Source organism: Rhinolophus sinicus, chromosome 17 (genome assembly GCF_057876585.1).
Source record: "Rhinolophus sinicus isolate RSI-liver-muscle chromosome 17, RSI-T2T, whole genome shotgun sequence".
NCBI classification, from domain to species: domain Eukaryota; kingdom Metazoa; phylum Chordata; class Mammalia; order Chiroptera; family Rhinolophidae; genus Rhinolophus; species Rhinolophus sinicus.
Window position 1 is genome coordinate 9,810,975 of NC_142517.1, and position 24,971 is coordinate 9,835,945.

The window sequence follows — 24,971 nt, forward strand, 5'->3', positions numbered from 1 at the left end:
GGATCCTCAAGAGTTTGCATCTAAAAGCATTATTTCCAGGATTTCAAGGTAACTCAGGATATACAATGCATAAAAAGCCAACTATAATCCCCAAAGCATTAATATGCAAGGATTAGGCCAAATGTATGTATCAGTATTAAACACTCAAAATATCACTGCTACCCTTTATAGCAGCATCGGTTCAATAGAATATTCTACAGCTAGCTAATGAGCACTTGAAATGTGGCTAGTACAATTAAGGAACTGATGTTTCAGTGGCTGTTGACTACTACATTGGACTACGTGTACTATACTACATAATGGAGCTTTAGAGCCTTAAACATCTTTTAATGTTGCTCAGAAACAGGAATGTGTGAAAGGTACCAAAATGATGCTAAAAAATCCCTTCTAAAAACTAGAGGAAAAAAAAATCTTAAATCCCTATTATCAAGTTGTCATCAACAAGCCTTGTTTCCACTGATACACTAGACTTGGAAGTATATCTATATAACTATGATTGTGTAATAATAATACTCCAGATATCACAATTCGGGGAAATGCTTAAATTTCTTTTTCCCTAGGACTTGTTCTTAAGGGTGAAATCTACATAAAAGAGTGTCCTGACCTGAATACTTCTCACTTTAATAAAAACCTGTCCAAGTTATTTATCTTTCTACTTCATCAACACAGATTACTTTTTCTTCTATAACCTAAAAAGGTATCAGGAATAATAAAATACATAAAGTAAATAGTACCATGCAACATGCATTACAGGGCCTAAGCTGTAATTGTGTACCTTCTGTATCTTCCTCATTTAAAAAAAAAGCCTTCTAAGTCAATTTACTCCTCCTTTTGTTAACCCAACTATTTACATAGAAAGAAGTAACTTCAATAATTCTTAAAAAGACAAGGAAAGGCTACAAAAGAGCTAAAGAGAATTATAAGGAAGTTAATCAGATAATTAAAATAGCTCCTAACATGAAAATTATTTTCTACACAGGTAACTACAGGTATCTCGAATTAAGATAGTATAAAAGAATGATTTTAATTATAATGGAAGTAAAGAAAAAGCATCTGACTGATACATAAAACATTATTTTAAAACATTTCACAAAAATTAATGAAATACAAAGACTCATATAGAAATGAAAACGACTGCTTCAAAAACAAAAGCCACACTAAATATAGAATGCCTGAGTTGTTAATGGATTTGCTTCATTTTAAAAGGTGAATTATGAGTCTTTTTGTAGTATAGAAAATAATCTAGTGCAACTATTAGTTAACTTATACACTTGATCTAAATGAAATATAACAGAAAAATAAATAGATAACCCATTAAATGGTTTAAGGAAATTCAGTGTTAATCACCTAGGAGAACCTAAGGAGAGAATGAGTAACAAGGCTGTTACATTCCAGCACTGCTAGGAACTATGTGTTTAACTTCCAGTTGAAATTTTCATCTTGACCCAAGAATTTAGCTTTCCTAAACTTTATGAATTTAGAACTTCTAAACTTTAAGAGATTTTTAGCTCCATTGGGATGTGAAAATATTCTTCAGTAATAAAAACGAAGCACACAGCCTGAGACAAAAATTATCTTCACATGTAAGCAATCACTAGACCCTCATGGAGAGCTACTTCTGGACTTCTAAACGTTTACGATGGATAATAAACCCAAGGAAGTTTTATGTCAAAGATTACATTTAAATCGCCTACCCAATAAGCCTTTGCTAACATTTATTACCAAGAATTAATGCCCCCAAGGACATTTTTTTAAATATTAGTTTTCCAACATTTATTTCATTGCTTATAAATCAAATTCACAAAAATATAGTCAAAATTCTATAACCACTCCTTACTGAGAATGGCTTACTACTTCTTATGCTATGGCAGTGGGGCACACAATCTGATGAGTTGATATTCCATAAGATGGATTTATGTTGATCCATCCACTCATACTTAATGTCAAAGAGCACTCACATGCAAGACAATTGGTGGGATCAAATCTGTGACCTTTGCCTAAATGTTTTATGCTCAACACTAAAGAACCACAAAATCCACTTGTATTTTTAAAAATGAAAAAGGTAAAAAAAAAACTTTAAATACTATTCAGTTAAAATATTTGCTTTAAAAGAACTGTTAAAGAACTTTCCTTTACTCTATGAAGGCTTTATTTCAACCCCTGATGGAAAAGGGTCAATGCTTTCATAAAATTTCACCAGTAGTATTCCACAAACATTGGTATATAGAACATTATTAATCTTACAAATACAAGACACAGTTAAATAACCGGAACTCAACATTTTACAATGTGAACATTTCCTCCAGGTGTTTAATATTATTGCTACATACAAGTATAGAAACCTGAGGCCAAAACAAAATCCTGTCCCTTTTCCTCCTAAAATTTTGGGATTGTTTTAAAATTAAAGTTAACCTATGTATTGAGTCTACTCTTCTAAGAAACTAGCTTAAGAGTTCTGACATCAAATAGTTGTATATATCCTCCCATAGGAGGAATCTGCTTCATTTATTCTGCCCTCTGAACAGAACCTTTCTTCCTCCTGCTTTAATAAAACACTCCCTTTACTTATTATAAAATTTGAATACCCACGTTTTCCCCGAGATTTCTTTGGAATAACTCTTCCCAACGTTTAATTAAAATTTGTCAACCACTTTTGATGACAAACAAGGCTAAGGCAGCCCCCGGTCAGTGTTAAGACTAAAATTGGCAGAATAGTGAATTTCAAATAAATATACATACATGCATATAAATTCTCAGTCAAAAAAGAAAGTCATCAGGATTCACTAATTACCTTCCCCACTTTCAACTGAAGTTAAAATAGTTATGGCCATTTATTTTCTTGGGAAAACCCCTTGGAATTTTGCAATTTTATAGGGCTTCATTCTGTTGGAAAACTTTTCTCACATAACCTCGCTGGCTTTTTTCCAACTCTTTGTTAAATGCTTACTCTGCAAGAAATGACTAACCGCGTATGTATCAGAATTTCTAAGTAAGTCTGTTCAGCCCTTATCAATGGTTTATAGTCAGCGACAAGACTTAAGTCAGTTGCAACTATCAGTTATCCTTTCCCTGGTCAATGTGCAGGTAGCCCGATTTAGGGATTAGCAACTGAGCTCCTCAACTTGTTTCACTAAAACAGTGGACAAACCAGCCACCCTCCCCTCAACCGGCGATGGCGTAACTTGCTTCAATTGTTGAACCCCATGTAAACAAAGATCATCACCAGTGACTGTAAGTCGCACTGGCCAGTTATCATGTCCAGCCAGCTTCATTGTATAGAATTTGCTCTTTTAAAATGCCGCAGGTCCAAAAAAAAAAAAAAAAAAAAAGCAGTGAAAATGTCACCTGTGAATAGCTCAGGGGAAAAAAAATACTATCAAAAAAATTTCTGATTTGGGTTCTGTTCACTTTCTGGTTTTATAAACAGGATTTGTTTATTTGTAATATTGGGGATGTTTAGTGGAAGATGACGATATGGCCAATAAAGGGAACCTCAAGGTGTAGAGTACAGGTCTCTCTGACCTACATATCCCAGAAATGCAAGAAAAGGAAGGGGAAGAAGTCCCACATTGTAAGGGCACCAATAATCTAATCCAGTCCTTGGACAAATGTCTGGGCTCTGGAAACCAAAGGCAAGAGGTGATGACTAGTCTATGGTATTTAAAACCCCCACCACCCCCTACTAAAAGTCTCCACCCTCCCAGATCCCCCAAGCGTGATTTTGCACAACAAGTTAAATAAAAGTAAACTGTTTATTAAAAGATACAGCAAAGGTACAGATACAGAGATACATACAAAGATACAGATATATATATATATATTTACATATATATACAGTCTTGCTGTTTTCATGTGCACTGTATTCAGCAGCACATATTTAATCAGGCGGCATTTTACTGGGGTTGTTTTGACACTTGGCGTTATTACTGCGTCATTTTGACAAGATGCAACTATAGCCTCGTGAAAATTTCAAGGTGTTCCACTTCTCCAACTTTTAATAGTAGCAAAGAGGGGAAGGAGAAGGGAAATGGAGTACACCAAGGCTGAGCATTAAGTTAAACACAAGAATTCAAAAGGGCCAAGGTAGCACAGGGAAGGGAAAATGATTAAAATAAAGGCTATCTGACAACCCAGAGAAATAGTAAGAAACCATTATTTAAGGGCAATGGGCTAAGTATCCAAGATGCTCACATCGGCCTACAAAGACCTTTCCATTCCACGTCTTGTGTTGAACCTGATATGCCTCTCTCTGCTCAATCCCTCCACCCAGTAAATTTGCTACCACCAAAATCTAGAGCTATAGAGCCTTGAAGCAAAACGGGAAGCTAAATAGTTGTACCTCGGGCTACCTTCCCACAAGTGCAAGGAGGGCCCAATGTTGGGTAGGGATGTGACAACACTGTTCTCTGCAATTCGATGCTTTTCACTTTGTGGCTTGGTTCCACAAAGTGAATTGCATCGAGTTACTGTCAAATGAGAAGCTGCGGGTTGTTTCATCTGTCGTTTAACCCGGCCCTGCCGTTTACCCCGGCCCTAAGAAGAGTGAAACAGAATCCAAATCAGATATAAAATAACAATAAAATGGCAGATTCAGGTATAAAAAAAGAAAAATACATAATATTTCTCTTACTTACCTCAGAGGGTAAAGTGCTGCTGAAAACATTATCATCATCTTTGTTTTCTTCACCATTTTTCTCTACAGGAACCCACTCTCCATAAACACTATCTGCTTCTTTCTTTCGGTGTTGAGATCCAGATGACACAGGAAATTCTTTTGTTAATGTTACCTGGCTTTTTGGTGGAGTTGGCTTTGCTGCAGCAATCTAGAAAATAATGTATTTCTTAATTAAAACTCAGTAGATATTCAACAGTCTGAAAATGATTTTGTTCATTATTTCTCACAGTATTTAATTCATAAATTAAAAAACTAAATTCCATTTGAGTTTTATTTAAATAGTTCCATAAGTTCTGTTTCATCAAACCATAAATGCTAATACTCACATTCAGATTGAAAAAAATGGGTTTGGGTTCACTGAGTTTAAAGGGATGATGATAAAAAGGAGGTTCTTCTTCCTCTTCATCCGAAACATGAGGTTTATTCACTATTACATCATCATCTTCTTTACTCTGTGCGATCTGTTTGCATTTCTTAAAAAGTAAAAACAAAACATAGATCTTACACTTTAGATAAAATGTTTCTTAAAAGAACCAAACCACATAAAATCAGCTTTCAAAACTAAAACAAGATTGATAGATTATAGGTAAATAACTTGACTTAGTTATTATTTAAACACACTAGCTGGTCAGTCAGTCAACAACATTTATTGAGCACCTACTATGTGCAGAGCACTGTACTGGGCACTGTCCAGATAATACAAAAAAAAAGACATGGTCCCTGCTCTCAAGGAGCTTACAATCTAGTTCAAGAGACAGAATACATACACATGAAATAATTGAAACGCTTTTACAGAGCAACACAAGTTAACAAGTGCAAACTGATATAATACAAACTGAATACATTAAGTGCCGAAAGAACAAAAGCTTAAGAGAGAATAGAATCAGGCAGAATTTGATAATCAAGGAATATTCCTTGAAGAGTTCTAGACCAGATTTTCATAGTTAAGAACAAGGATTGGCAAGGAAAGGAGAAGAAAGTGATCTAGTCAGGTGGTGGTAAAAAGGTGAGAAGAAACTTATGAGACAAGAGGGCTGAAGATGAGGCTAAAAACATAGGGACACACTAAGTGTTCACAGGTTTTGGGTAAGGAGTTTGGATCTGATAAGCAATAGAAAGAAGACTTTACTAGGTCCTTTATTTAAAAAAAAAAGTTGTAATTCATATTGTAATAAATCTAAGTGATGAAACAGACTAAGAAACTATGTGATCCCCAAAGGTATGGCAAAATAAAACATCGGAAACATTTGCGATTGGGTTAGATAATAATGTCTCTCCATAAATGTCTTTATAGGTTGAGTCTCTAAAGGAATAGAACTCAAGAATGGAAAATAAGGCATGATGGAGAGGTTGCAACTAATGAGGTCTGACACATAAAGCAAAGTCAATTCCTTCCTGAGAAGCAAAGGAACAGACTCCATTACCTGGCTTTATAAAAAGGTCAGAATAAATTTGAGTGGACTTGTCTCTATACATAAAGTAGTAGAATTTGTGACATCCATTAAGTGAAAATATTACAATAGGATAAAAAGCTCATTTAGCCAAAAACACAGAGTATACTAAGCTTGTAACCAAGGGAAACAGAATATATTGACAGTGGCAGGCTGGCATAAGGCTAGCCGATAGCAAGTTTCAATATGTGAAAATGGTATTTCTGGATCCTAGCAGCAATATTTCAGCATTCCCCCCACCCCGAAAAAAAGACAAACAAAATAACATTAATAAAACAAAGCCCCAAAAAAGCCTTAATTGAAAAGATCAAATTCTTAAAAACAAAAATAAGTGTTTAAAATATATATGTTACTGCCAAAACCCGAACCGCAAGGAAGAACTGATAATGGCTGGCCATTATCATCAATGGCTGGTACCAAACAGCCAAAACCCGAAATGTTGATGCGAAAGAAGTTCCTTTCAGGCAATGGCCAGCTATTCTCATTAATTTCCAAGCTCCGGTGGCAAAAGATCATTTCTGAAGATTGTCTGTGTCTTTGCGTATATGCAGTACACTCGTGGCGATCAGTGAACACGTCGTGAATGGAAACGAAACTGTAGGCGAGCTTCTGCGTGTTGCTCACTCAACACCTCCTCCATTCAAACGAACCGTCCCACTCCTCAGTCAGTTTGGCTTCTAAAACTGGAAAGCAAAAGTAATGGGAAGTAACTTTTAGCTAGCGGAGCTTAGCCATCCCGGATAATGGCCTGCTAAACAGAGCTTCTGCCGCTGCCACATCTGTATTTCGGGTTTTGGCCACTCGGTGCCAGCCATTATCAGTTCAGCCCACAATTCGGGTTTTGGCACGCTCCAGAGTCAACTTCACTGGAATAATCCATTTAAGAATGAAAACAAATTCTGTCTAGCTTACCTCAGTTAGTTCTTCTATAGTAGCTCCTCCTGACTTTTTAGCAACTTTCTCTTCTATTGTAGGTGGAGGTGCGGGCTTTAGGTTTGGCGGTAAAGGAACACCAGCCTTAGCACACATGGCAGCTGCATTAGCTTTGGCTATTTCAAGTAATTGAGCCTTATCTGTAAGAGGAAAAATATAAGCAGTTTTCCTAAAAGGCTATACATTTTGTATTATCAAAAATTTCATATGCTAACAAAACTGAAAACATCAATTTTCTGCCCTAACTTACAGCTGTTATCAAATTACTCTTTGGCTCAGGTTTTAAGCGAATGCCTTTTAAAGAATCAAGTCCACTTTTAGCTTCCCATTCAAATACCACAGAAGATAGCTAAATTATACGACTATGATGATCACCTTGACACACTCTAAGACACACACCTGCCAAAGCCTTCTAATCTGACATTTTAAACCACTCTTTCAGCCCAAGTTCAAGTGCCACCTCTTATAACAAGTCATAAGTCAGAATTTAACATTCCTCTCCACTGTGCTCCCAAAGCACCTTACCTATATTTACAGCAATCATCACACACTGCTCTTTTTGGTAATTTTACTATTTGGTTAAAGAGACACATGTATTTTATCCATGTCTCCTCTACTAACTTGTAATCACTTCAGGAATTAGATACTGTTCCTCTCCTTTGAATGAAAAAGAACTCAAAAATGTTTTTTAAACCGAATGCGTTCTCCCTTATTGTTCTGTTAGGATCTTTTTCTTTAGACAACACTGACTTGGAAATGTCCAACCTGGGATAATGATAAATGAGCCATTAAATTTATGCAGGTAGTCATGTATTAACCATACATTTTATTACCTATGTGCACTTCTTAAAATCGGGGCATTAGAGTACTTTATTTTTAAAGTAAGGCAGATTATTAAAATCACTCTAATAAATTTCACTTTATTTTACTAGTATCACCTACCCAGGTAAATAACTCCCTATAAGCAAAATTCCCTATTCACTTCCATTACCCATTATACCTATTAGAATTACCTTCACAAACATTTAAGTGCTATGTTGCCATTTTAAGACATGTAACACTAAAGAAACATTGTAACTTGAGGCTTATTTGCAAGGATTTGTGTTGGAATATTATGGTAACAACCTGAGCATATACTAGCCTTGTCTCTAACTAGCCTTCTACTTTCCACTTTCGGTTATGGAAAATGGTTCAAGCAAAATAAAACATTCAAGTTTGAAAACACCTTGGTTCTAACAGACTCCAAGACAGGTCTTTTTAACTCTAATTACAAAAGTACTTATCCCTACGTTTTCTAAACACAAACTAACCTATTAAAACTTAAAAAGAAACACTTATCCTAAACCAATAACCCAAAATATCCCATGACTCAAAGATCAGAAAAACACAGATTTAAATAATTCTCTATTACACTACCATTAAATTTTTAAATGACTTACTCAAATCTGTTAGACGTTTAGGTGATCTGCCTCTTTCAGAAGACCGGGATCGTTTACGACGGAGGGGAGATCTGCTAAACCTTCTTCTCAAGGGTGTTCGTGATCGCCTTAATCTGACTGGTGATATGCTAAAGCTTCGTCTTCTTACCACAGACCTTGATCTTCTCCGACGACTAGGAGTGCGGCTCCTTCGGCTTGGGGTACGGCTCCGTCGGCTTGGGGTTCGGCTCCGTCGGCTCGGGGTGCGGCTCCGTCGGCTCGGGGTGCGGCTCCTTCGACTTGGGGTGCGGCTCCGTCGGCTTGGGGTGCGGCTCCGTCGGCTCGGGGAAATACTAAAGCTCCTTCTCCCCACAGATCGAGATCTTCTTCGACGACTCGGAGTGTGACTCCGACTCCGCCGACTTGGGGTGCGACTTCGAGCTCTGACAGTTTTCCGGTTATCCCTGGAGCTTGATCTTTTTCTTTTTCTTTCCCTGGACTTGGATCTGTGCTTCGGAGATCTTTTACGCTTCTCTTTTGATACAGATCGCCTTCCTCTAGACTTAGATCTTGACCTACTGCTCCTTCTTCTGCGTCTTGAACGTGACCGTGAACGTGTTTGAGAGCGATGAGACTTAGACTTAGATGATCTCTTCCTTGCCCTAGAACGAGACTCACTGGTCCGCTTCCGTGATTTGTGTTCTGAAGATTTGGACCGCTTACTTCGAGATCTTAATGAAGAGTCTCTTTTCTTCTCTTTCTCACCTTTATCACGGTTCTTATTTTTCTTGCTTTTTTCATGTGTGTCTTTAACTTTTACAAAAATTTCATAATCATCTTTTTCCTCTGAAGATGACTCTGAAGCTCTTTCTGGTACATTAACTACAACTGGACTGGCAGCAGATTTGTCACGTTCAACTTCACTCGCAAGTAAAGGTCCTTCAATACCAGCTCTGAGGCTTGTAAGACGTTCCATGTCCTTAGGAAGTAATGGTCTTACTAAATCTGCTTCATTAATATCATCAATACTGGCAGAAAATCCTGAACCAGATAGTATCTCTTTAGCAGGGAGAGGTACTTCTTTATCTGTACTACTTTCTTTAGGGCTGAGAGCAACCGCTGTCTGGTCACTCTCTTTCATAGGTAATGGTCCTTCTGCATCACTACTAATAAAGTTATTAGACGGTAAGTCAAGATGAATGTCTTTAGCAGGCAAAGGTCCCTCTATGTCAGCCTCACTGCCACCACTGGGGCTCGTGGAAATTACCATGTCATGTTCAGTATCTTGAGTATTTAAAGATACTTCAACATCATATTTACTAATTGAACTGAGAGCAGATGCTGTGGCAAATTCAATACCCTTACTAGTTCCCATTGTATCAGGTTCAAGAGCAAGAGGGCCAGTAGAAGATAGAGTTCCTCCTACATCAGTTTCACTAACACTAGGGCAGGTATCCAATACTGTGCATTGTTTAGTCTCACTCGTAGGCAAAATTTTCTCTTCACCAATTTCACTAACAGCACCAGTACTGGCAGCAGACGCTGTGCTATGTTCCATCTCATTAGCAATTAAATGATTATTTATATTAAGGTCTATATTTATACCATGTTCACTTTCATAAGAGTTATTCTTCAGGTGTCCTTCAGTATATGGCTCTACTTCTGAATGCACAGTAATTTCCTGCGTGCCCATCTCTGGAGCACGAGTTTCATCACCAGATAATAAAACACTAGACTCCAGCATCACTGGTGCAGACTCTAAAACCATCTCAGTTGGTGTTACTTGAGTCTGCTCTGAGACAGTGACTGCAGCAGGCTCCAAAATTGTCACAGTGGATTCTGGGACAGAAACAGATGGTTCTGAAACAATCACATTAGGTTGAAGAACTGACACTGCTGGTTCCAGGACAGGCACAGCAGGTTCCAGGGCAGAAACTGGCACATGAATGGTAACACGCTCTGGCTCAACCAAGGCCAGAGGTTCCGGGACAGCCTCAGCCGGTGGCCCTAGGACAGACACAGCCAGGGGCTCCCTGACAGTCTCGGTTGGGGGCTCTGGGACAGCCTCGGCCGGGGACTCTGGGACAGCCACGGCCGGGGACTCTGGGACAGCCACAGCTGGGGGCTCTGGAACAGCCGCAGCTGGTAGCTCTGAGACACCCATGGCTGAGAGCTCTAGTGTGCTCTGTGATGGCTCTGGAATAGTTACTGCAGGCTCTAGCACAGACATAGATACCTCTGAAGCAACATGTCCTGAAGCTCTCATGGAAGCAAAGGTTTCTGCTGTCTCTGACATAATAGAAGTCTCTGATGTTAACATAGTTGGTTCAGCTGACACAGGAGTTTCAGATAACATGTAAGTCACAGGTTTTTCTGGAACAATTTCATGTTCTTCTGCTACTGCAGCAGACGCTATAGATGTGGATGTAGCCGAAGATTCTGGCTCTAGTGGTGGCTCTGGAACAGTCACGGCAGCCTCTGATGGTAACACTGAAGGCTCTGATGCTGACATTGAATAATTAGCAAGTACTACCGAAGGCTCTGAAATCTCACTTTGACTCACAGGAGGTTCAGGCGGTGGTACAGACTCTTCAGGAGGTAATGCTGGCATCTCAGATGGCCAAGCATTTTCAGCTGTTAATGCTGACTGCTCAGTGGGTAATGCTGGACCCTCTGGGGGTTCCTCAGGAGGCAATGGTGGTGTCATTGGTGGCTCCTCAGGTGGCAATGGTGGCATTGTTGGAGGCTCTTCAGGAGGCAAAGGTGGCACCATATATGCCTCCGTGTATGTATCAGTGTAAGAATCAGTGTAAGAATCAGCTGCCATAGACATCATTGAACGATCAGCAGTATAAGATGACATCATAGATCGGTCTGCAGCAGAGTACGATGACATCATAGACCGGTCTGCAGCAGAGTACGATGACATCATAGACCGGTCGGCACCCATGGACATCATAGATCGCTCAGCCATTGGGGACATCATGGAGCGCTCGTAAGCTGACATCATAGAGCGTTCATAAGCTGACATCATAGACCGCTCAGCCATAGGGGACATCATAGAGCGCTCATAGGCTGACATCATAGAGCGCTCATAGGCTGACATCATAGAACGCTCAGCCATAGGGGACATCATAGAGCGCTCATAAGACATCATAGAGCGTTCATAAGATGACATCATGGAACGTTCTGCAGCATAGGACATCATCATAGACCGTCTAGATGCTAACATCAGGGGTCTAGGTGCTAATCTATATGGTCTGGGAGCTATCCTATAGGACCTGGGTGCTATCCTATATGGTCTAGGTGACATCCTATAGGGATCAGGAGTTAGTCTGTAGGGATCATGGCCTAATCTATAGGGGTCTTGCCCTAACCTGTAGGCATCATGACCTAGCCTGTAAGGGTCATGACCTAACCTATAGGGATCCTGAGCTAACCTATAAGGATCCTGAGCTAACCTGTAGGGATCAGGAGATTTTGAACCCAACATAGCAGAATCTTGGGTACTAGATGCTAACATCTGGGCATCCATGGTACCAGACGCTAACATCTGGGCATCCATGGTGCCGGAAGCTAACATTTGAGAGTCCATAGTGCCAGATGCTAACATCTGGGAATCCATAGAGCTAGTTGCTAACATCTGGGAGTCCATGGTGCTGGTTGCTAACATCTGGGAGTCCATGGTGCTGGTTGCTAACATCTGGGAGTCCATGGAGCTGGTGGCTAACATCTGGGAGTCCATGGAGCTGGTGGCTAACATCTGGGAGTCCATGGAGCTGGTGGCTAACATCTGGGAGTCCATGGAGCTGGTGGCTAACATCTGGGAGTCCATGGAGCTGGTGGCTAACATCTGGGAGTCCATGGAGCTGGTGGCTAACATCTGGGAGTCCATGGAGCTGGTGGCTAACATCTGGGAGTCCATGGTGCTAGAGGCTAACATCTGGGAGTCCATTGTGTTGGACGCTAGCATCTGGGAGTCCATGGTGTTGGACGCTAGCATTTGGGAGTCCATGGTGTTGGATGCTAACATATGGGTCTCCATGGTGTTAGAAGCTAACATATGGGATTCTTGGGCCATCAAGGGATCCACTCCTACTGTTATAGAAGTCTCCCCCACTAATGTAGTAGGCAGCTCCTGTGCTACCGTATTATAGGATTCCAGCGCTGTCGTCGAGGGCACCTCCAGGGACTGCGACACGGTCATCGTTGACAGCTCCGTTGTCACCACAGACTGAACAGAGATCTCCAGCGCCACAGTTGCCACAGGCTGCCCAGGCAACTCTGGCGCCCCAGGCTGCCCTGGCAACTCCAGCACCCCTGTTGCCAGAGGCTGCCCCAAAAGCTCCAGTGCTCCAGCTGCCCCAGACTGCCCCGAGAACTCCAGTGCCCCAGTTGCCATGAGCTGCCCAGGCAACTCCAGTGCCCCAGTTGCCACAGGCTGCCCCGACAACTCCAGTGCCCTAGTTGCCGAAGGCAGCCCTGGCAACTCTGGCACCCCAGTCACCGAAGGCTGCCCTGGCAACTCCAGCGCTGTCGTTGCCACCGGCTGTCCTGGCAACTCCAGCACCATCGCTGCCTCAGGCTGCCCCAGCAACCCTGTTGCTGTTGTCACCTCAGGCTGCCCAGGATGTTCCATCGTTGTCATCCCCACAGGTTGCTCCAACTCTGTCGTCGTCACAGGTTGCTCGGTCAACTCCATTGCTACTGTTACGGCAGGCTGCCCCGGCGACTCTACTGCTGCTGTCACCGCAGGCAGCCCTGGCAACTCCTGTGCCATCACAGGTGGCTCTGATACCTCCTGTGGTGGCTCCAACCCCATGGATGGTGCTGGAAGCCCTGGCAATTCCTGTGACAACTGTGGCACTGACGTCACAGAGGGCCCCGGCAACTCAGGCACTGCTGTCGCAGGGGGCCCTAGCAACTCAGGCACTGGGGTAGAAAGGGGCCCTGGCAACTCTGGCACCGGGGTAGCAGAGGGCCCAGATAACTCCAGCACTGGAGTCACAGGGGGCCCCTGCAACTCCGGCATGGAGGTCGCAGGTGGCCCCGGCAACTCCATCGCTGAGGCCACCGACGACTCCAGCAGCTCCAATGCTGTGGTCTTGGGCAGCTCCAGCAACTCCTGTGATCTTGTCATGGATGAATCTGCAATCTCCGATGGTACTTCTACAGGCTGCTCTGGCAATCTTAGTACTTCAGTTGCAGATGACTCTGGAAAATCCATTGTTGTTGATGTGCTTGGCTCAGGGTATGCCTCAGGTGTCTCTGATGATACCGCAAGGGTTTCTGATGGTTCCAGCACTTTTACTACTGGAGGCTCTAACGTGATCTTTGATGGCTCTGGAGGTGCTCTCTCTGAAGATTTCAGCACAGATTTCATCTGATATGCCACTGACATTGGTACAGATGATTCAGATGACTTTAGCTCTACTGTTGTAGTAGGCACTGGTGCTGTTGCAAAAGAATCCAGGGTTTTTGTCACGGATGGTTCCAGCGTTACTGCCACAGACTGCTCTGACTGAACTGAGATTACTGATGTAGATGCAACTGACAGTTCTGCAGTTTTTGTAACTGGCTTCAGAGTTTCTAAAGTGTGTGGCTGTGATACCTCCATTGATACTATAGGAGGTTCTAGCACAACTGCAGGAGATTCACTGGTCTCAGACAGGCCAAATGCTCTTACAGGATGCTCCAGTGCCATCGCTGACGGTTCAGAATCAAACTTCAAAATGGAATCTGATTCTAAATCCATGTTCCCATCATGATGTGATTTCGGTTTTGATTCAGATTCTTCTGGCTGTCTTTTATACTTTTTTTCCTTTTCTTTCTTCTTTTTCTTCTTTTTATTTTTGTGCTTTTTATGCTTCTTTGACTTTTTGGCGGGAATTTCATCAGTAGGATCTGTTTGTACAGACACACATCTACTTTTTCTGGAGACCTCCTTCAAGTCTGAAATTAAGAGAAATTAATTTTAATTCATCAAACATTCCTTCAAGTAGACTTAGCTAAGCCATGTAAGCCAAAATTTACATTCCATGTTAAGACGACATCGTTTAACACTCCTTGTTAAATAAAGTTACCAAATAAACTATTTTCCATAAACCAATTATCTGAAGACTGACACTTTTCCAATACCTCTACAACTAAAGCCTAGATTAAAAATAAGTTCTTAGTTTATAACAAAAACTTAGAATTACATTAAAATGTGTTTCAACCAAATTCGTTTTAAAACAATCATTTTCTCCAGCTCTCAAATTATATCACATTATTTTTAAACAGCTTTCATATTATCAGTATTAGAATTCCTATAAAAAATGCTAACGTTAAATAATTTTGTGACTTTTATAACCTCTATTTATGCAAGAAGCAAAATGGCACTGGCTCTGGAACAAACTGTCTGCTTTTGGACCCTGAATCAATCCACCACTCACTAGACTGACACTCTGTCTCCCATAGTAAAAGAACAAAGTGAGTTAAAACGTACAAAGTGCACTGAACAATGCCTGGCATGTAGTAAGCTGCTCTCATCAATTACTAGTGATTGCTTTTATATGGCACACAAAGGTCTGAACAACAAATGTAAAGCATCAATATGGAACATGAATTTTACCTTATTACACCCATGCTATGTCTTAATAAAAATAACATATTCCCACCAATAATCTTCTAAAATTACTAAGAAACAATTTTTTATATGTCTGCTACTACTACTGCTACTAATAATAATGTCATTTGGGGAAGAAATTTCTTACAGCCTTTAACAAGTAACATAAGAACATTTCAATCTGCCTATCTGAAAGAGAGTGGCTTACAGTCCACTTTATAACCAGGTGGGATTTACTCTAATGCCAGTACTAAATTAGATAAATCTTACTGATCCCAGAAAAAGCTGATCAGAATCCTAGCCCATTAAGATTATGGGAGGGTAAAAAAAAAATCAGCACACAAGACCTATTCCAAAGCAAAACTAATCGTTTTCTATCATTTATTATGCACCAAATGTTAGCTAAGTTACAATTCAATCAATAAAAAGTTGCTAGTGCCATGAATCTAAGTATAGCTAAAGTCTCTGCTTTTCTTTACCATACCCTGTACCAAAAATAATAATTAAAATAAAAAAACCGTACCATACTCCATTTCGAAAAATTAAATGAAGATATTGCTATTTTTGTGGTTCATCATAACACTTTCATTTCTAAGCATCAATTATTTAATCAACTCCAAAAATGATAAATATCCAAGCAATGATTCCTCTGCATTCACCGCACTTTTAAGAGGAGTAGATGCAAACACAAGACAATTTCTACACGTAGTTTATAAAATAAAACCTCCCAGGGTTTTAAAATCATGACTAATGTGGTCTAGGATCCTGTATCTTCCAAAGTGCACATTTACACAACTGTTCAATGAAAACCCACTTTCAAAATCCTGGCACTGAGGCACTATGAGACTGAATCAAAGTTATGTTCCACCAGCAAAGCAAACAAGTACATCAATGTTCATATTTCAGTAACAATTGTATTTTCAAAATAATCAAACGAATTCTTCAGTAAACCAGTCAAACTAAAACTTAAATTTATTGAAGTTTTAGATCTAATGAACATTTTAAATACCATTCAGTCAAAAAATAATACTGTTTACCGTTAAAAAAATCATCTTCAAGTTTTTCAAACAGCTCATTATCTCCAACTTACCTGGCTTGCATCGTAGTTCTGTATCTAAGACCCCAGAAAGTACTTCCTCTATCTTCTGAACTATTTCTTCATTTGGTAGACTCCTGGCGGAGGCAGCTGCATCACCTGCCTGGTTTCCTTCAATAGGTGTATTTGTTTCACCATTGAGCTGGCCTTCACTCCTTCCACTTTACAAGAAAAGTTATCAAAATTCATTAATATTTTTACCACATTATACAATAAATTTTGTAACTCAATTGATTAAAATCATCTTATATGAATACATTCACCATTTTTGTATTTATTTCAGGTTACATTCCCTACTAGTAGTGCTTCCTTAACACTATCTACTTATAGATTTTTACACCAAGTTTTCAGAACTGTGAAAAAGTCTTCAAAATAAATTTCTGTGCTCATCTTTTTTAAAAAATAAAACACTCCCAGAAATATAAATTTATTTAGATTTCAGTTACCTACATATTTATCTCAGGAAAGAAAAATTATTGTAAGATCACAATCACAAATCCAAAGAAAACTATATGACCTAATGTTACAACAGAAGCTATAGCCACTATAAAGCCACACCTGTGCGTGGATCACAATCACCATCAACAGTATCAAGGAACACAAAGTTAGCCACAGACACATCAGGTAACATGTAGACTCTGATCAGACTTAGGTTGATGTTAGCGAAATGCCACAAAGATTAAAAACAAAAATACATTTATATAATTTTTACCCAGTCATCAAAAATCCTAGTATAAAAAAACTTCCTGGAGATCAAAAAAAAATTCACGTAAAACAAGTGACAATTCATTTATACCAACAGTAAACGAACAGATTGAATGGGTGGCTTAACATATTTTCAACTCACTGGGTCAATTCATTTTTTTTTTTAATTGGGGTAAAGTGTGTGTGTGTGTGTGTGTGTGTGTCTTGAAGTGCACATAATCATCCATCATCTGTATACACCACGAGTGGTCACCATCAAAAGTCTAGATACCATCTATCGCCACACCATTGACCCCTTCACCTATTCCTCCCTCCTCCCCAACCTTCTTCCCCTCTCATAACCACCACTCTGTTTTCTGTATCTATGAGTTTGTTTTTGTTTTGTTTGTTCATTTGTTTTGTGGGTTTGGGGTTTTTTTTTTTAAAGGTTTTTTTTGTTTTGTTTTACAAGAATCTTAATAGACATAAGAACATGTCATTTACCTGGTCATTTTCACTACTTTTGTATAAATTTGCAAAATTGTTTTGAAAAATAATTTCAAGAACACATTCAATTTAACTTACATTTTAGCTAACAAAACAGATGGAATTATGCTCCACTACCTGATAAAAATTGGTAGTTAACCATAATTAAGGAACATCTGGTTTTCTAATACAATGATGCACATAATTAACATTTGTTGACTATTAATGTCACAAGGTTCTACATTTTTTAAACTCATTTAATCCTAATGAGACCCTAAGATCAGCACTATTATTCTGATTTTATAAATAAGGAATATGAGGCACAGAAAAGACAAGAAACCTTGCTGTAGGTCACACAGCTATTAAGAGGTGAAGCTGCTACTCAAAGCCAGAGCTCATACTCTTAACCACCATCTATATATAATAAATAACCTATTTTAACTACCTAAATTTCAGTCTCCTTACCGAAATTGACATACGTAAAAATAGAAGGGACATAAAGCTCATGGAAATGGCAAATATCAAAAATCTGTTTTTAGACCGATAACGTATTACATGTTATTTCAGAAGCTGAATATTCCTCTAATAATAAACTGCTTTCTCTGATATTCTTTAGAATTTCCTTCCAAAGCACTTTTCCTAAGCACTTACACATACGTAATTACCTCACTAAAAAGGCAACAGATTTAAAAATCAGAAAAGTACAACTAAAAAAAAGTCAGTCTATGAGAAAGTAACCATCTTAAAGCTATCAGGATGTTTACCTCAAAAGGGATGAAAAGGGATGAAAATTTCAAACCACCTAAATATCCATCAACACATTCCTACAGAATTCTATGGAACCATGAAAAAAATGTCCCGTAAGTTCCAAAAGACTACGGAGATTGATTAAAGACAACCTTGTTCACAATACATTAGGTGAAAAAAAAACCAACACAAGATAATCACATTTCACAAAACATGCATGTGCATCTGTCCGCACAGGAAAAAAAAAAAAATCAAAGAACATCAATAACTGTGGTAGTTTTTAATTTTGTTCCTTCTAAATTTTTTAAAGTTTTTCCACAACAAAACACTTTCTAACACAAAAACCGATTTTAAAAGGTATGAAAAACATTACAATAAGCAAACACAACCACTTATTGCACGAGACTATTAGAATGTAATGTATCCCCCCAAAAAAAAAATATATTACATATTCCCTTAGCTCAGGTCTTTTCCCATCATCCTGAAAACACAAGCATGTAACAAAATTTTTGAAAGCAATGGAATGAGTAAGCAGATATATTTTCCATTTAAAAAACAATATATCCTGTAAAAAATAATCCTAGCAATACTATATCGTTGCTCCAATAACCCTATGTTAACTCGAGCGCTTAATTTACAATTGCGTTTTCCGCTGATTTTTATTGCTCCTGATGTCAACTTTTAAACTAAAACTAGCAAAAACATTTGAACTCGGAACAAATATTTACGTTATACAAAGCAAAAAATACTGCAAGACAACCAGTGAACAACCACATTACCCACACTATTTTCCTCTGAGTAAACAACTATTTCTTTGGAAATCTCTCCTCGTTCAAATTTTGTGGAACCAAGGATAAACTACGTAAAGTCTACCAGCAATGTCAAAAAGGAACGTGTTGTTCAAATATCAATTGGGGCAACGATAGCAAATAAAAATTTAAATCTACACACAAAGCCCATCTTTCACTTGCTAAATTAAGAAATTAGTAGTAATTCAAAGTCCCCTTCCATCCTCAACTCGACATTTTGGTCAAAGAAGCTAACATTAATTGAGTTTTTTTAATTTGAATTCCGAATCTTACAATGCTGCCTAGTGGAAGCCACAGGACACTAGGGCCCAAATAACCTAATTAGAGGATCCCGACCCCCAAATGGTCTGAAGCATGTAGTAAAAAGCGGATTTAAGTTTACTCAAAAAACGGCCGTTAGAGACCCTTTCCGGTCATAGGCACCGACCGGCGAAATCCGCGGAGGCTGAGAGGGGGAGGGGAAACGCGGCAGCGGAGGAGGAGCTGAGGAGGAACTAGGCCCGTCCCTAGTGGACAACCAGGCCTACTAACTAAAGGGTAGGAGACGACCAAACGAGAGAGAAGAGTGAGCTTCTTAACTCGGTCCTGGAGAGGAGTCTGGGATTACCTCGGAAAGAGCGAAGTTCCTCGCTGGGAAGGGAGGGAGCGGATGGGGGTGGGGGGGGCGGAAAATGGATCCCAGGCCCAGGCGGGGCTGTAGCGGGGCCTGAGGCAGGGAACGACGGCGTCTCTGAATAAAGGTGCTATGGAAGACTACATGATGCTCTATCGATCCCTTGGGAGCAGAAAAGTCTGGGAAGCGCCTACCTTGAAAGCTCCTGTTGAATTTCCCGGAATTTACTGACCACGAAAGACCTAAAAATCTGCTCGATGTTGGTAGCCATGGCGTCCGCTCCGTTCTCTCAACTCCTCCTCGCTAGTCCTCCAGTCTCCCAGAATGCCTCGGGAGGAGGCGCAGGGGCCAATTCCGTCTCTCGCAGTCCTGATTGGCTCCTGTGGGAGCGCCCGGATCTGCACGCTCTGCCAATGTACCAATCAGTGAGCACGGCCCTGCTCTCCTCCGCTGTTTCTGAGCGGCTTGGGTAGAGCTGCTGACGTTTGCGCCGCGCACGACTCTGTCCGCCATGTTAGTGACTGACGCAGGCGCCATTACAGGAGAAATCTCTCGAGGCGACTTTGTCAGTTTAAGTTGTCAGTCCCCAACAATGTTTAGAAGCTTAAGAGGCTTACTTTAGCCACTAAACTCCCGAGATTAAACGTTATGAGGAAAGGGTGTAAGAAGGGCAACATGTTGGCTACGGGGCCTCCGACATTCCCAAGTTGTTTCGGCAAGGGAGATGCATCCGGGAAAGCATTAATCAGCGCCCGCCCCCACTGATGCCAATAGGAAGGACACGATTTTACCCCATGATAGCCTATAATCAGTTTTGTTTTTAAGCAATAGGAAGTCTTGAGCGACCTGCGATCAAAGCCTGGTGCATGCTAGTCAGGAGCCGGGCGTTTCACGAGACTATCACTGTAGCTGCTTGGTTCTGACTCGTTAGCAACACACAATTAGCTAAGTGTGGATTCAGCGTTTTGGGGCGCTCCCCCTCCTCAGAGACCCAGACGCTCTACGGGAGGAATAAGGACCTTAGGTGGCACCTGATGCTGTAGTATCACCTAAGCACGCAAGGAAGGGCTTGTTAGCTTTGCGCTGGAGTGGGCTCAGGCCGCACCCAAAAATGGGAGGGAACATACTGATTACCTCGCGGCAGGGCCCACGGTTTGCGCTGACCAATGGGGAAGCGAAGCCCACCGCGGGGCGGGCCGGAGCGGGGAGGAGGCGCGCGCCCCGGATCCCGGGCGGCTGACTTCCGGCGCGCGCAGTCGAACTTGTGAGTGGCAGCGGCCAGGAGGCCTTGAGTCGACATTGTGTCCGTGCGTAAGCCCTCTCCGCTTTTAAGTAAAGTACATTTATACTTTGGTTTGGGGATCTAATATCAGGAATTGAATGAACTAACTTAAGTTGAGAGATAGCTGTAGGAACTGGCTTGGCCATAGGAATACTCAATTTTTAAGTGCACTGAGCGGGGGTTCGCCATGTGCTTTTCGTTTTTAACAGGTTTACATTGGATCTGTCACTTTCCCTGCTGTCTAAGATTCAGGGCCTTTTGTATCTTTATGCTTCTTTTTTTAGGTCATAAATATAAGTTGCATATTTTCTTGTTATGCACCCATTGTGTCTAGAAGATTAGTCCACCTCTGTAATTGGTTTTTACTTTATATTACTCATCAAATCCACATCTCGTTATGTTACTCACTTGGATGACTGAGGCCCGAGAAAGTTAAGTCCCTCAACGTACCCTAGGTAATAAGGGACAGAGTCTCAACCCAAACCAGGGCACCCAGACTAGAGCCTGGCCTGACCACTCCTGGTGTAGATTCGTTCAGGCTGTCTTCTCTTCCCCCTCTTATTCAAACAAAATGTAATATTTTCTCTAGTTTTAAAGCTGTGTTTCTTTCAGATGTTTCAATGCACGTGGTAGATCTGTGTTTTCTGTTAAACTAAAATAGCTTTTCCTTTTCTGAAAAGACAATTTAGTAATTTTTTTCCCTCAGGTTTTCAATGACCACCATCTCAATTTTGCAGTATCTAATGAAAAATTGCTTCAGTTGCAATACAGGCTCCACCCCCTATTAGCTCTGACCTGCAAGTTACTTAACCTAACTGTACCTCAGTTTCTTATCTGTAAAGTGGGGATGGTAATAGTACCTCATAGAATTAGGAAGATTAAGCAAAGTAGTTCATGAAAAGCGTCTAGAATATAGCATCTGGTACAAAGTAAATGCTCAAAAAGTTAATTTTTTCTATTATCAGCTTAGGTTTTTATTTAAATGTGTAATCTTAGCATCTCACAGGAAGTTACAAATTTCAGTTTTCTTTTCCCTATTTTCAGTTTGCCTTCTACGTAATTAAATGTCTTCTGAAAATTAGTAAATTAATTTGCCAAATTATTCATTCCTTTTGCTTTTTTTTTGTTAGAACTTCTAACTTCTAAAGTATTAACTTGAGTAAAAGTACTTAAAATAAAACAAGTTAGCTTTTACTACTGCTGAATGTCAGAAATTGTACTAATTGTTTATATAAATATCCTTTCAGTTCATCCTTAAGTAACCTTGTAAGGCAAATTTTCTCCCATCTTTTAAGATGTGAAGAAATTGAATTACAAATAGTAAGAGCTTACCCAAAGTCACACTGCTAACCAGTGGAGAGATAGCTGTTGTACTCATCCTGCTCAGAATCAAATGCCAGAACAATGTGAGACATGTTCAAATTTGATTTTTGCCTTCTCTACTGATTTTCTAAAATACTGCACTAATTTCTTAAATCAGAGGTCAGCAACCTATGACCCTTATGCCAATCTTTCCTGTCAACTGTTTTTGTACAGCCCACCAAATAAGGATAGTTTTTACATTATTAAATGGTTGGGGGAAAAAGAACGGTGTTTTTACGACACCTGAAAATTAAAATTCAAATTGCAGTGTCCATAAACAATAGTTTTATTAAAACACAGCCACGCTTATCCTTTATGAACCTCTGATTACTTTCTATTGCTTAGAGCAGAGATAGGCAAATTATGACCTACTGCCCATCGCCTGTTTTTGTAAGTTTTTACTGGACATAGCCACATTCATTTACTGAGGTATTGTCTGTGGTTGTTTTCATGCTACAGGAGACGATCACAAGATTTAAAACTAGTTATTTTGAGTTCTGGTCTAGATTTAAAACATGGGGATTCATTTTTAACTGAGGTTCGATAATTATATCTTCTAAAAACCCAAAAGGTTATTGTTCATACAAGGTTTGTTTTTTGTTTTGTTTTTTAATCCAATAAGGAGTTAAAGTCACCATTTTACTCCTTAACTTAGCTGTCTAGGCTCGTCTGCCTCATTTTTAAAATACCTCCCTAATCCTCATGAATACAGTCATATTTCTCAAATTATTTCATTTCTCAAATTCATCCTGACTTTTCACAAATGAATCGTTGGAATACATCATATTTAAAAATTGTGATTTCTAAAGTATGTGCATTCTGAAATACCGATTGTGGTTTTCTTTCTGCAGCTCTCATTTTCCTTCTGAATTCCTGCTTTGCAGACAGCAATGGCAGCCCGAGTACTTGTAATTGGCAATGGAGGAAGAGAGCATGCACTGGCCTGGAAACTTGCACAGTCTAATCATGTCAAGCAGGTGTTGGTTGCCCCAGGAAATGCAGGCACTGCCTGCTCTGAAAAGATTTCAAATGCTGGTAATCATGTTTTAATTATAAATGATAAACTGTCAACCGCATCTGTTTTTTATAAGGTCAATTGCTATTCAGATTTGAATGCTTTTCTTAACCTTAAAGTTTATGAGGTAATTTGAATGTTTGCCATATATTGTAAATGTAAGGTATACTGTTGCTCGGTATATAGCATTTCCTTATCTTAAATTATAAAACACGTCCATTAAAAAAGTCACACATGCCCAATGTAGGTTAAAGGCATTTTAATGTGTAGTTTTGGACATGAAAACTTGAGCAGTGCTATTAAGTTCTGACAATTCTATCTCCATCATAGATCTCAGCCTTTATCTCTTTAACTGGTAAAAATGAAAAAATTATCAGTTCTTATGCTATATTGAACTCTTCAATGGCTTCTTATAGCACTTAAAATAAAACTCAAAAGTCCTTAGTGTTCCTTATGAAGCCCTTTGTGATCTGGCCGCTGCCTGCTTTCCAGTCTTATTTTTCATATCCTTTGTTTTCTTTTCACTGTGCTCTAGCCGTGCAGGCCTGCCAATTTCCCAAACAGAGCTGCCTAGGCCTTTGTATTTGTTCCCACCTCCAGCATCAGTGGCTCCTCATTATTTCAGATCTCAGCTTATATGTTATCTCCTCAAAGAGGACTTTCCTAAAGTTTCTAAGTAAAGCATGTCCACCTCACATTTTATTTGTTTGCGATTATGAACCATTATCTATATTTATTTTTTACTTGTCTATTGTCTGTCTCCTACCTTCACTTCACCCCTGGAATGTAAGCTGTAGGAGGTAAGCTACATCAGTGCAAGGAATTCAACTGTCTTGGTTTGTACTGTGTGCCCTGTGCCTAGTACCCTATGTGGCTCATAGTATGTATTGGAGAGAAGACTATCACCCAGCAAGCCATAAACTGGGAGAAGATAATAGCATACACAGGACCAAAAATAAGAATAATAACAAAAAGATAAATAAGGAAATATCTGCTTCCCTGGAATCTTAGCTAGGGGGTGAGATATTGTATGTTTATTGAAGAACTAGCACATTTTATGTAAAAGCAATTGATGCCATGCAGGCCAGCCCCTGAAAATCTCCCAGATTGTCCTGAGGCTGCTACCACTTGCAGAGACAAGCTAGGTGTGCCCTCTTCCGCATGCCACCCTCTGCTGTGCTGAGGTACTTGGCTCTTCTCAGCCCACTTGTGTTTGCAGCTGCTCGCCCAGAGTGCATTGTACTCCATCCTTATTCCACTCAGGCAGTTCCTGTGGACTGAGAACTCTACCCTTTCTGTACTTATCCCCAACACATCACAAATACCATATATGTGCAGGGTAATGGAGGTTTCAGCTAACTTAAGAAAAGGGATCCAGGTACAGTGAAGCAGGAGAGCACTTATAGAACCAACCCATGCTTAGTATATGGTTGATCCTACTGCCAGTTAATTAGAACTCCATCAAGAAAGAAAATTTACCTGGCTTGTAGTTTGGAGAAGCGAGCAAGGTCTTAAAATCATTTAGTTCTTAGCTTATACATCTGTGCACAGAGACTCCACCAGAAATAGCCTCCCAATTCACCTCATATCAAATTTGCCTCATTTGTTCACAATTGGTTTTTTCTTTATTTATGTATTACCCAACATTCCCTTGCTTAGAATATAAGGATCCTAAGTGTAGGGATCCTGTTTGTGTTAACATCTTAATGCAGTGACTAGAAGAGTATCTAAAGCATGTGGTTCTCAGTAAATCTTGAAAGAATGACATTAAAAGACTGGTTTCTGAATATACA

General features: G+C 39.9%; 2 protein-coding genes across 15 annotated transcripts in view; one reads left to right on the plus strand and one right to left on the minus strand.

Annotated features, from left to right (window-relative positions):
* Positions 1-19,868, minus strand: part of SON (SON DNA and RNA binding protein) — a 31,852-nt gene extending 11,984 nt beyond the window's left edge. For 6 of the 8 annotated variants that reach the window (XR_012493996.2, XR_012493993.2, XR_012493997.2 and 3 more), the window contains exons 1-6: positions 19,714-19,868; positions 16,175-16,341; positions 8,499-14,429; positions 7,039-7,199; positions 5,002-5,148; positions 4,635-4,823 (exon numbers count right to left, since the gene is read on the minus strand). Coding sequence is in view for 5 of the 8 variants with exons in the window: in XM_074325754.2 (XP_074181855.2) it covers positions 4,635-4,823; positions 5,002-5,148; positions 7,039-7,199; positions 8,499-14,429; positions 16,175-16,341; positions 19,714-19,790 (6,672 nt within the window). In the remaining 3 variants the exon portion in view is untranslated. Of the gene's footprint in view, positions 1-3,738; positions 4,534-4,634; positions 4,824-5,001; positions 5,149-5,303; positions 6,810-7,038; positions 7,200-8,498; positions 14,430-16,174; positions 16,342-19,713 lie in introns of those variants that run through there. The other 2 variants (XM_074325775.2, XM_074325780.2) reach the window with 2 other exon arrangements.
* Positions 19,869-20,683: 815 nt separating this feature from the next.
* The window catches only part of GART (phosphoribosylglycinamide formyltransferase, phosphoribosylglycinamide synthetase, phosphoribosylaminoimidazole synthetase), a 34,177-nt gene continuing 29,889 nt past the window's right edge, over positions 20,684-24,971 (plus strand). The window contains exons 1-2 of one of the 7 annotated variants that reach the window (XM_019730222.3): positions 20,684-20,826; positions 23,048-23,198. In XM_019730222.3, coding sequence (XP_019585781.2) covers positions 23,054-23,198 — 145 coding nt within the window. In that variant the 5' untranslated portion in view covers positions 20,684-20,826; positions 23,048-23,053. Of the gene's footprint in view, positions 20,857-23,014; positions 23,199-24,971 lie in introns of all 7 variants that reach the window. The other 6 variants (XM_019730217.2, XM_019730225.3, XM_019730220.3 and 3 more) reach the window with 6 other exon arrangements.